Source organism: Myxine glutinosa, chromosome 6, assembly GCF_964187855.1.
Source record: "Myxine glutinosa chromosome 6, kmMyxGlut1.1, whole genome shotgun sequence".
NCBI classification, from domain to species: domain Eukaryota; kingdom Metazoa; phylum Chordata; class Myxini; order Myxiniformes; family Myxinidae; genus Myxine; species Myxine glutinosa.
The window spans coordinates 114,700,795-114,713,700 of NC_136266.1; the positions used below are offsets into that span (position 1 = coordinate 114,700,795).

Sequence of the window (12,906 nt, forward strand, 5' to 3'; positions counted from 1 at the left end):
TAGGTCAGTTGTCTGTACTAGATTAGTAGAAAATATGTCGTCATTTTGTTGGCGGCCATTTTGTGACGCATCGGGTTGGAATGCAATAGCAACCTACCTTGTGTGGTAAGGGTTAAACATTCTAAGTTTGATCAAAATCTGTTAATATTTGTGGACGCTAGAGTGTTAACGTCATTTTCATGCCCAAAAACAAAATGGTCACCTAGGTCCGCCATTTTTCAACGGATCGGGCTGAAATGTTATGTCAACCTGGTCCTTGGGGTAAAGATGCTGCATGTCAAGTTTGATCAGAATCGGTTGATATTTGTGGACGCTGGAGTGTTAACGTCGAAAAGTTAATGGACGACAAACGACAGACGACGACGACGACGACGACAGACGACGGATGCCGGAGGGTTCAGTATGTGATGAACTCACCTGGACGGTAGTCCAGTCGAGTTAAAAAATGATATGTGGATGATGATATATTTTTATGGTAGATTAACGTTAAATAACTGAATTGAAAAAGGTACAACTCTCGCAGCACCAATATTTATTTGTTTATATCGTCATAGATACAGATGAGGAGAAATAAGACAAATGATCCCGAACAATTAATATTTCATCACCGCCATTTATTGGCAAATCAACAACACTCACCAAAATGTAATATTTGCATCTTTCTGGTGGTGTAAAAGTACTCCATTAAAAAAAAAAGGGGAATTCATGTGCGAATGATTAAAATACAACGCATAAGTCAAAAAGGTTACAAGTTCAAATAAACACGTGACAATCATGTCTCAACAGCAAATTTGGAACATTGATAATCCAGATTCATTCAGCCAATCTGAGAAGTTTGTGTTGGGGTAGGGGAGAGACCCCTCCGCCCCACCAGCGAACAGCACCCTCGGTTATCTCATTACATGCGTGTTATTGCAGTTTATTTATCGCATGCTAAGTAGTGCACAATAATGATGATGACGAAAATGCAAAGATTACCGCTTTTGGTTGAAGCAATCCCCTCAACCACTTTGTGCCGATCATGCCAAAAAGCAACAGCAGTATCGAATGTCACAAAGTAGGGAAAGAATAAATACGTATTATAATAAGATACGTATTCCTGCCAGCAGGGGTACATGCTAAAATGAAATACTGAACGTAGTTATGAGAGCCAATAGCGTTGTCTACTTCAAACAGTTTTTTTTTTAAAGAACTTTAACATGTCATAACGATCAGTTCATGTGAAAGGCTTGAACAAAACACCAGAGAAATGAATGATTACGAGGCATTTATACATTAATATTTTAAAGACACTGTATTGGTCAATTCCGATGTACGCATGACAAAGTAACTTAATCAAAGCAATCAACGAAGGTTTGTCCATTTAACACACACAATGTTACCAGAACCCCTCTCCCCAACCAACTCATCAAAAATAAGATTAATCTGGAGGTCTTAAACAAAGCTATTGTTCAACCTGGAAAAACACTCACTCACTCACTCTACGTGAAACAGGCAAAATGAAAATAAAGTTTGCCTTTTTATATGGAAAGCCAACAAGCTCATTAGGCATTAATAACAGTGGAAGCTCCTGGAATGTTTCAAGATGGAGTATAAATGAATGATTCGAGTATCAGAGGAAAATAAAGCAGGGGAGGGGACGGAGGTTCAGGACCAAGTAAGGAGTTATTAAAAGACCTGGATGTCTCTCAGAGCAGGTGCTCTACAGACCATTATTGGCTGAATGAGAATGAATGAACGACAGAAACGTGAATACTTGAGTGGAATATATACATCGCTTGAACGAATCATTGTGCAAAGGTAGCTCAGGGTTCATGAATGATACTGAAAATAAGCTGTTTTTTGAAATTTAAGGGTAATCAAGATGATATGCTGGAGGAGAGGTTACCCAAGATGTAATTGGAATGAAGGAATGAAGGACAAGAGATGCAACAGAGAGGCTTATCATTTGTTTAAAAATGTAATCTTTAAAAAAACTCAAACTGCTGTTTCCAATGAAATGTTCATTGACTGTAGTTGTTTGCCAAATCCCAGCTGTGTGCTAGAGGAGTTGCTCATTGCTCCTGCCATGGCCTCTCCACTCTCATTTTTCTCGTTCCTCCTCTCATCCATCCCCCCAATCCTGTCATGTTCATCATTTCCCAAGTCACCATATTCACAGCTCGCCTGGTCATCAACATTATCCTCATTTTCTTTTATGCTCGGATAATGGATAAGGAAAGTGGCAGTGAGGAAAGCGAGCAGAGCAAAGACTGCGGCAAAGGCCGACACAACGCGCACTGTTCCAGCAGCCTTGATGATGGCGCTGATGGTAGAAGCTACGATGATCTGCGAGGGGTATGCCTGGCATGACAGGATGGCACAGTCGATGCCCAGACCTCGTTTGGTGCCCTCAGGACTGTGCGCTATGTACTGTTTCAAAAAGAAAGACACACACACACACACACACACACACACACACACACACACACACACACACACACACACACACACACACACACACACACACACACACACGTTAGAAAATTCTTAAACACCGAGTTCTATTTGTAGATCTGTGCTCCTGTTTCTCACCTTCAGATATCAAGAAATGAGTTGAAGATTTCCAGCAGTGTAAATATTTGAGAGAATAAAACATTTCTCTTGAGTGAAAAAACAACCTTCCCTGATAATAAAATGACGTGCACTGCCCCAAATGAAGATGGCAGGACACCGACTGATGATAAATGGTTGATTACAGCTGATGTTCCAACTGAAATAAAAATTACAAGGAGAGCTACATTCAAAGTACACCTCCCCCATGCCAAATAAATAAATAACATATCCTCCAGCCGAGGAGCCTTAGGCGCCCGGGGATGCCGCCATGCAGCACATGGAGACGGACTTGGGAGGGAGCAGTGCACCATAATTGATTGATTAATCGTCCAAGAAGTTCTGTCGCTCAAGCTTTTGGGTCTCACTATCTGCCATGATCTTTCTTGGGAAAACCACATTTCCAAGCTGGCCTCCAAAGCCAGTCGCCGACCGGGCATCCTCCGTCGTGCGAAGTCCTTCCTCGGCACACCTGAGCTCCTCACCACATACAAGGCTGTCATCCGCAGCTCAATGGAATACTGTTCTCCCCTATGGGCCGGTGCTCCTGCCTCACACCTAGCTCGGCTTCACGCTGTTGAAACCAAAGCTTTCAGAATTATTGGAATCTCCCGCGATGAAGCTATCTCTGAGGGCCTTTCACTCACTCACCACAGGCAGGTAGGTGGTCTTTCTGTCTTCTACCGACTCCTCTCCGGCCTTGCACCCCCAGCTCTCTCTGTGCTCTTACCCCAAATATTCCTACAGGTCGCACAAGATCTGCCAGCAACCCTCTGATGGTTAAACTGCCGAAATCTCGGCTCTCTGCTCACCTTCACTCTTTCATTCCTCTTTTCTCCCGCCTCTGGAACAAACTCCCTCACTCCCTTCAATTCCACTCATCCCTCCAGGTCTTTAAAACAGCTGTTCACCACCATCTCTTATCTTCCCCCATCCAAAACCTTGATCTTTTCTACCCCCGCTAATTCACCCCAGATCCATCTTGTTTGAAATTCCAACTTCTTTCCTGGAAGTCCTGGCAGTGTCCATATGTTTTATACCTCTCCCACCGCCCCCTTCCCATGCCGCCCCCCCCAAAGCCCTCGCCCTCTCTCAGATCTCTCGATGTCTCGATGTCTCCATGTCTCTCGGTCCCTGCTCTCAAATGTTGTGTTTGTGTCCTTCCCCCTCTCTCCCCATCTTGTCTACCGCTCCCGATGTTATATGTTTTATGTGTCGGTTTGTCTTTCTGTGTGATTAATGTTCGCTCTTTCACGAGCCTCGATGTTGTATACAAAAAAAAAAAAAAAAATAAAATTGTGTAATTAAAATGAATAAACGTAAAATAATCAATTTCCATGCAAACGTATTTTACTCGTAAAATAAAAATTATGTTACCATGCAAACTTGTGAACCAGTGATGGGATTTTAACCAAACTTAGTATAAGTATATATTATGATGCAAAATGAACTGATTTTGGGGTCAAGGGGTCAAAGGTCAGAGGTCATGTTAAGTTAAAATTATTTCGTTACTGCAATAACTTAAGAACGGCTGAAGGTATCCAAACTTGGTACAGGTATGTATAATGATGCAAGGATGAACTGTTTAGATTTTGGGGGCAAGAGATCAAAGGTCATGTTGAGCAAAAATTATGTTGCCGTGCTAACTTGTGAACCAGTGATGGTATTTTGACCAAACTTGGTACAAGTATGTATATGAAGCAAAGAGTAACTGATTAAATTTGGGCATCAAGAGGTCAAAGTGTATAAAAGATTGTTGTTACCATGATAACTTAAGAACGGCTGAAGGGATCCATGTCAAACTTGAAATATGTATGTTTAATGATGCAAAGACAAACGGATTTGATGATGGAGTCAAGAGGTCAAAGGCCAGAGGTCCCATAAGGTAAAAATTATGTTACTGTGCTAACTTGTGCACCAGTGATGGAAGTTTAACCAAACCTGGTATAAGTATATAATATTATGATGCAAAGATGAACTGATTAGGTTTGGCATCAAAGGTCAGAGGTCATGTCAGGTAAAAATGTGATACTTGAGAACAGCTGAAGGGATTTAAATCAAACTTGCTACAAGTATTATGATGATGTAATAATGTGGGCGGAGGCATATCGGTTGACCTCACAACGCGGAAGAGTGTCGTCCTAGTTCTGTCATTGACAGCAGTTGTTTTCCTTTGCTGACCTGGCTGTTATCTATTTCTAAGTACACTAGTGGTTTCTTTCTTTTTCAAGATATTCCAAATTGTTGTATTTGCTCATCTCAATGTTTGTACAATGGTTCTAATTGAATTATTCTGTTCTTTCAGGTTCCAAATTGTTTGATTTTCTTTCATAGAAGTTCTCTGGTCTTCATGTTGGTTTATGCCTACTGACTCCAATGGCAGAGTCTCAAGTAGTGGGGCGGCACAGCAACAATATTGACAACAATTGTGCATTTTTTGATAAAAGCACCAAAATTGGCACACAGGTAGACAAATACATTATTAACAAATCTGGATATTGTGGCATCGCAGATTTGCCCCCTGATGGCCGTGGCAGCCATTTTATAAAATGGCCACCAGTAGTTTCAATAAGTTCACGAGTATGCTTAAATCTGAGCACAAGGTGAAATTAAAGGCTGATTTACATTTTGAAAAACATACACTTGCTTAAAGCAGATTTATTGTGATGTTTATTGTTTTAATGACCTCATTAACCTGCAGAATATGAGAACATTTCTTTCATCTTTCAATTTCACAATATGTTATCTTTCTTGGGAAAACCACATTTCCAAGCTGGCCTCCAAAGCCAGTCGCCGACTGGGCATCCTCCGTCGTGCGAAGTCCTTCCTTGGCACACCTGAGCTCCTCACCACATACAAGGCTTTCATCTGCAGCTCAATGGAATAGTTCCCCCCTCTGGGCTGGTGCTCCTGCCTCACACCTAGCTCGGCTTCACGCTGTTGAAACCAAAGCTTTCAGAATCATTGGAATCTCCTGCGATGAAGCTAACTCCGAGGGCCTTTCGCTCACTCACCGCAAGCAGGTTGGTGGTCTTTCTGTCTTCTACCGACTCCTCTCCGGCCTTGCTACCCCAGCTCTCTCTGTGCTTTGTCCCCCCAATATTCCTTCAGGTCGCACAAGATCTGCCAGCAACCCTCTGATGGTTAAACTGCCAAAATCTAGGCTCTCAGCTCACTTCCACTCTTTCATTCCCCTTTTCTCCTGCCTCTGGAACAAACTCCCCCACTCCCTTCAATCCCACTCCTCCCTCCAGGTCTTTAAAATAGCTGTTCACCACCATCCCTTATCTTCCCCCATCTAAAACCTTGATCTTTTCGACCCCCACTAATTCACCCCAGATACACTTTTTTTTAAATTCCAACTTCTTTCCTGAAAGTCCTTGCAGTGTTCATATGTTTTATACCTCTCCCACCTCCCCCCAAGCCCTCCCCCTCCCACATCTCTCCCGATGTCCCTGCTCTCAAATGTTGTGTTTGTGTCCTTCCCCTCTCTCTCCCCATCTTGTCTACCGCTCCCCTTATTTTTTGCGTTTTATGTGTCGGTTTGACTTTTTGTGTGATTAATGTTAGCTCTTTCACGAGCCTCGACCTTGTATACAAAAAAAAAACAAAAAAAACAACAACACCCAATGGTGGTGTCCTCTGTTAACTAATTCGGCCAAGGGTGAAGAGGAAGATCACCAGTGATGAACATTTTTGCCAATCAGGGAGGTCATAGTGGGGCCAAACACTGTCACCATCAATAGAGTTACCTCCACCGACAGGCTGAGGCTGGACCAAAACAGAATAAGGTTTGTACCAACCACATCGGACGTTTGTACCAACCACCCGAGTCATCCCAAACCTGCTTTGAACTGGTTTTAAGCAAGTGCAAGAAATGGTTGTATTAAGCGCTGCAAATGCAGAAAGGCTGGACGAGAATGCACAGCCTTGTGTGTGCGAGGGGGAATGCACTTAATATTTAATAATACCGTTATTCTGATGTTTTTTTTTTTCAGTTTTCATTGTTCTTTATTTTCAGAATAAATTTCGTTATCCATATAATATACATTTACTTTGATTTTATTTTGTATTTTTGCCCCTCCAGTTGTCTAAGTGCCCCCCTGCTAGTACTTTCCACTGAGGAGAGACTTCTTTGTTTGTATTTCAAATAAACCTAATTCGCATCATTAGCACGTTTATGTGTGTCAATGTGTCACATCAGCCTTTAGTTTCACCCTTTGATCCTCAGATTTCTGCATATTATTTAACTTATTGAAATTGCTGGTGGCCATTTTATAAAATGGATGCCACGACTGTCAGGGGTCAAATCTGCGATGCGCCAATATCCAGATTTTGTCGTAATGTATTTATCTACCAGGGCGGCAAATTTGGTGTTTTTATGAAAAATGCACAATCGGTTTGCTTTGCCATGCCACTAAAGGCAAAAGCAAAGGCTAAAACCAAGAATAGACATTCACAGCTCTTTTATGTGTAAACAATCAGTGCAACAAGAAAAAAACCTGTCAGTCATTTATTTATTCCGATACTTATGCTTACCTAAAATGGGGGGACTGAACATAAAAAGTGCTCTTTTTCTACAATACTAAAACATATATGCATAAAGTACCAATAAATAAAAGATGACCTTCTGTACTCTTGCCTCATATTCATCTTTTGATCTCATCACAATTTCTTGAGTATATAGCAATAATGACAAATTTGACTTCACTGTTCCAATACTTATGGAGGGCACAATGTGAGAAATGAATCAGAAGTGAGGAAGACGTAAACGTTGCAGTCAAATCCTGGTTTCAGAAACAAAAGACTTGTATTCCAACAACATGAGAAAACAACCACCGAGAAAAAACGGCAACCCTGGCTGGAAGATATAAAGAAAAAGAGAAAATCTGCCAAATTCTACTGGTCAGACCATTCCTTTAGGGTAATGGGAAATCCTTTAATAAAAATGTGGGGGAAAGACTCGGTCTCATAAGCATCAAATCGTAGGCCATCGTCACGTCATGCTTTGTTTCCCCCAAACCCACCACTTATTCCATTCCCAATAACTCCTCTCTTTCCTTTCTGCTTGTTGTCCACTCCCGCGGCATATTAGTCTCCCTGTTTGCCTTTGATCCAGTGTCAGTCTATGAACCTACTTCTCTACGAGCCAAGATTTCTGCATCCAAAGTAATAATTCGTGTGCCAAGTAATAATTTGTGTGCAAAGTAATAATTCATTTTGTTTACAGGCTTGACAAATTGTTAAATGGAAGTTCATCCAAAGAAAGAAAAGAAAGAAAAGCAAGAAAGAAAAGAAAAGAAAGAAAGAGACTGACACTTGTTAGCAGTTACACTTCCCTGAAGAGGTACTGAACTGAAGGAATCTCGATTGATTAAAATACAGCGAAATGGTCAGAAAATATTTTTCGGTGTTCTAAGTATGTCCAGTTTCCAAATCAATTTTTTTTTTAAACCTCCCTTCACCATTACCTCCTTGTCCTCGTGGTAGAGGCCCAGGATTGCGTAGGGGCAGTACAACAGCACGATGAAAAGCAGTCCCATGGTTGCCACTGCAGTCATGCAAACGTACAGTGTTGGGAACGCTGTCATAGTGATCAGACCGAGGGCGAATCCCAGCGTGCCGGTGCAGTAGAGGAAACGTACACTGACATCACGGTATGCCACATAGCGCTGCAGAATCACTGAGGTACACACAAGCAATGTCCAACTTGTGGAAGAGAATGATATGGGTCAGTCACCGCACATCCTTTAAGTTACAAATGGTAACAAAAATGCCTATCGGAAATATTTTTCTGTTAGTCGTATACTAGAACAACGAAGGCAACAAAAATGTTTTAAAGTAGAAACGAGGACAAGTTACAATATCTATGAGAAATCGGATGTAACAATCTTGATTTAAAAAAAAAGCATTTCTTGGCTACACAATCAAAATTGGGGCACTCCATCATATAGAAATTGCTAAAAACGTCCTGTCAATTGACCCAGATGTACATGTTTCAATTGATCCTGATTCAAAGATTTCGTGTCAATGGGTTCCTGGAAGCTCGAAGTAAAGCAAGAATAATGACACGTCACATGAACAATTTTACTTCAAATATAAAGCCCTTTGCTCAGCATACATGATAGTATCGCGCCAGTGGCCGCATAAACGACAAGACCCCAGCAACCATATTGCACGCCTCGGTCGTACGCTTCATACTCTGTTGAATTATGTGGTGCCTGAAAAAGAAAGGAAGAAAAAAAAATCAAGTTGATTTTAATAAAGCAATTCCCTTTAGCAAAATAATAAATAAATAAATGAAAAAAATAACAAATTTCAATCAACCAGTCTTCATTGATAAAGATTATTGGAAGAGCAAAACAAAAATAAGTGTGCACATGTTTCTGTAGGCACATGCATCTGCACATAAGTTTGCTTGCGCATATATTTGTGTGTGTGTGTGTGTGTGTGTGTGTGTGTGTGTGTGTGTGTGTGTGTGTGTGTGTGTGTATGTGTGTTTATGTGCATGTGTGTTTGCACGTGCATTTGTGTGTGCGTACGTTTGTGTGCAAATGCAAACTGAAAAATTAGTCTTGCAAATTCCAGAAACAAGCGATACACACAACAGACTCAAACGAGTCATTGCGACTCGGCGATTAATGTATTACACTGGGCTGCATTTGAAATATTTTTTTCAGAGGTCTAGGTTATCTCAACGTTTCTTATATGTTTTTTGCATGTTGAATTCAGAAATGTATCTAAATTTCGAAATGTATCTAAACACTATCTCAATTTTAAGGAAAGAAATAATCAAAATTTTTGTTTTTTTAATTAGCATTTTTTAAATTCAAAATCAGACTTACATTGACAGAAAATGTACAAACTATACATATAATGGCACACAAGTACACTTAATGTGGAAGAAAGTGCTTTCTCAATTACTTTCATTTCAATTTCAGAAAAATTAGATAAATCGTTGTTTCTGGCAACACCCAACTTCAGTCGCTCCAGCAGCTGCATGGCTCAGTCTGGTGTCTCCTGTCCACTTAGGTGCACGTGAGCGCCAGTACGTCCTGCGTAGTGTCCTCCTTACTATAACATTACTGTGATTCACGATGAATCGAAAGTGCAAGAATGACCCAAACAAGTTCTGCTATATCTGTGATAAAGTGACCATGCCAGACCGGCAGTCTAACATCACACGTTTTGTAAGGAAAAGCTATCACGCATACTTTGGAATGAAACTTGGTGACCAGGACAAAGCCTTTGCCCCTCACATATGCTGCAAAACGTGCATTGAGAGTCTGCGGCGCTGGAGCCACAAGAAGATTGAGTGTCTGCCTTTTGGTATCCCAATGGTGTGGAGGGAGGGAAGAGATCATACTAATGACTGTTATTTCTGTATGACAAACCTACAAGGTGAGTTTATCAATTTTGTTTGAATTTAACTTTATGTTTAATAAATTCCCAAACATTCTAAATTGTTTAACTTTATATATCATGTCACCCCCTTGACGGTATGTCTATCTCTTTCATTTTAGGCATAAATCGAAAAAACAAGCAACACTTAAAGTATCCAGACGTGCCATCTGCCATTAAACCAGTGCCTCATGGACCAGGAATTCCAATTCAAGCACCGCCCGAAAATTGCAGACATTCGGCGTCCGATTCCGATGAACAAATGGAAGATGGTGACATATCTGGTACATATCAACCTACGGGCGAGACAAGTCAACCCAAACTCTTTAGCCAAGCGGAGTTGAACGATTTGACACGAGATTTGTGTTTGTCCAAAGAATCTGCTCAGTTGCTCGGGTCACGACTTCGTGAAAATCGTTTGTTAGCTCCTGAAACTACATTCTCCTGGTACCGCAGCCGTGAAGAAGAGTTTCGAGAATATTTTAGTTCGGACGATGAGGTTTCTCTGGTTTACTGTAGCAACATCACCAGCCTCATTGCAGCTATGGGTTTAGCGTATGATCCTACAGAATGGTGGCTCTTCATCGACTCCTCAAGTAGAAGCTTGAAAGCAGTACTACTCTTCAATGGCAACAAGATCGCGTCTGTTCCGGTGGGTCACTCGGTACAGATGACTGAGAACTATAGTAACATGGAGCATTTGCTAACTGCTTTGAAGTACAAAGATCACAATTGGATGATTTGCAGAGACCTAAAGGTATGTTGGTGTCAACCTAGTTACATATATTTTTCTACTTTATTTATTGAAATATTCTTAACATGGATTAAAATATATATTTTTAATAAACTGGAATAACAAATTTTAAAACAAATATGTGTGTTCTTTATTTTTATTTATAGGTTGTGTCCATGGTGCTGGGTCTACAAGGCGGCTACACCAAATACCCCTGCTTTCTCTGTCTGTGGGACAGCCGAGCAGACAAGCAGCACTATGTACAACGCAACTGGCCAGAAAGATCTGGCCTGGAACCAGGTTCCCACAACGTTGTGTCACACGCTCTTGTGAATCCTCAGAAGATTCTACTTCCGCCACTGCACATCAAGCTCGGACTTATGAAGAATTTTGTCAAAGCACTGAACAAAGAAGGTCGAGCTTTCGCTTTCCTGAACAAGAAATTTCCTCGCGTAAATGAGGCCAAACTGAAAGCAGGCATTTTTGATGGCCCTCAGATCAGGGAGCTTATGAAAGATCCTAAATTCGACGGAAGTATGGAGAGCAATGAGAGGAATGCCTGGCTCTCATTCAAATCCATTGTGAGGAACTTTCTGGGCAATCACCGAAGTCCAGAGTATGAATGTGTTGTGGAAGGGCTCCTGCAGAGCTTCCAGGCTCTTGGTGCACGCATGTCCATAAAGATGCATTTTCTCAGCTCGCATTTAGACTACTTTCCGGAAAACTGTGGTGATGTCAGCGAGGAGCAAGGAGAACGGTTTCACCAGGATATTCGAGTGATGGAAGAGAGGTACCAGGGCCGATGGGATGTCAACATGCTTGCAGACTCCTGTTGGTGCCTCAAGAGAGATGTTACAGATGCGACACACAGACGAAAATCTTTGCGAAAGCCATTTATTCCGCATTAATTGTTTTCCTTCGTCTTTTTAATGTTGAATTTCACATTAACGGTACTTGTGCGTCATTTTATATATAGTTTGTACATTTTCTGTCATGTAAGTCTGATTTTGAATTTTAAAAAATGCTAATTTAAAAAAAAATTTTGATTATTTTTTTCCTTAAAATTGAGATAGTGTGGGAGCTGTGCTCGCACGATAAAATCGGACAAAATGGACGACGCCAGGAATTAGGTTTCTCTGAGCTATTTATTCCCAGCTCACTCAAACGAACTCCAAAGCACTGAATCAGCCCATCGAACGGGCGGCAATATATATCAGAAACTCAACACACAAAAGCCACGCCTCTCAGGCGGGGCGTGGTATGCAAGGCAAGCGTTCGCCCGGTAAAGGCAAGTCTCAACACGCCCGAGCGAGTCCGGACACGTGACCACTCGCCGGTTGCGTCATCGGCCGGTGCAGGGTAATTGTGTCATGCTACCGGTAACCGCTACACGCGCCCCCCCAGAATTAACATGCACCGGGAGAGTCAGTTTGAGGGGGGTCTTGATGACCCGGCCGAAACGACCCCTGACGATTCGTGTGGGGGTGGTAGGTGGCGGGGTGGTGGATGGTCGGGCGGAGGGCCTGATTGACGAGGGATGGCCCCGACGTGGAGGAAGGGCCAACCGTGGAGGTTGGTCGAGGTCCAAATGGGCCGGCTTGAGGCGGTCCACGGAGATGCGGTCGGCCTTGCCGCCGATGTCGATGGTGAACGACTTGTCGTCCCTCTTCAGGACCTGGAAAGGTCCATCGTACGGCGGCCGGAGCAGTCCCCGGTGTGCGTCGTGCCGGATAAAAACGTACTCCGCAGTGCGAAGTGCTGGGGGGATGTGGGGTTGGGGGCAGCCGTGGTGGGACGTGGGCACGGGGGCAAATCTCCTGGCGGCCTCCTGGAGGACCGAGCGTTGGCGCGCCGTGGACCAGGGGCCGGTGGCATCAGGGATGAATTCGCCCGGCACGCGCAGTGGCTGGCCGTAGACCAGCTCGGCGGTGGAAGCCTGGAGGTCCTCTTTAGGGGCCGTTCGGAGGCCCAATAGGACCCACGGGAGCCTGTCGGCCCAACCGTCGTCCTGGAGGCTGGCCCTGAGAGCGGCCTTCATCGAGCGGTGGAACCGCTCGCACAAGCCGTTGGCTTGGGGGTGGTAGGCCGTGGTGCGGTGAAGCTTGACCCCCAAGGCCTGGGCGACCGCGCCCCAAAGCTCGGAGGTGAATTGCGGGCCTCTATCGGAGGAAATGTCCGAG

General features: G+C 43.0%; 1 protein-coding gene across 1 annotated transcript in view; it reads right to left on the minus strand.

Moving 5' to 3' along the window:
- Positions 1 to 515: 515 nt before the first annotated feature.
- Positions 516 to 12,906, minus strand: part of LOC137418616 (solute carrier family 45 member 4) — a 63,646-nt gene continuing 51,255 nt past the window's right edge. The window contains exons 8-10 of the mRNA XM_068104709.2: positions 8,714 to 8,813; positions 8,064 to 8,275; positions 516 to 2,412 (exon numbers count right to left, since the gene is read on the minus strand). Coding sequence (XP_067960810.2) covers positions 1,978 to 2,412; positions 8,064 to 8,275; positions 8,714 to 8,813 — 747 coding nt within the window. The 3' untranslated portion in view covers positions 516 to 1,977. The remainder of the gene's footprint in view (positions 2,413 to 8,063; positions 8,276 to 8,713; positions 8,814 to 12,906) is intronic.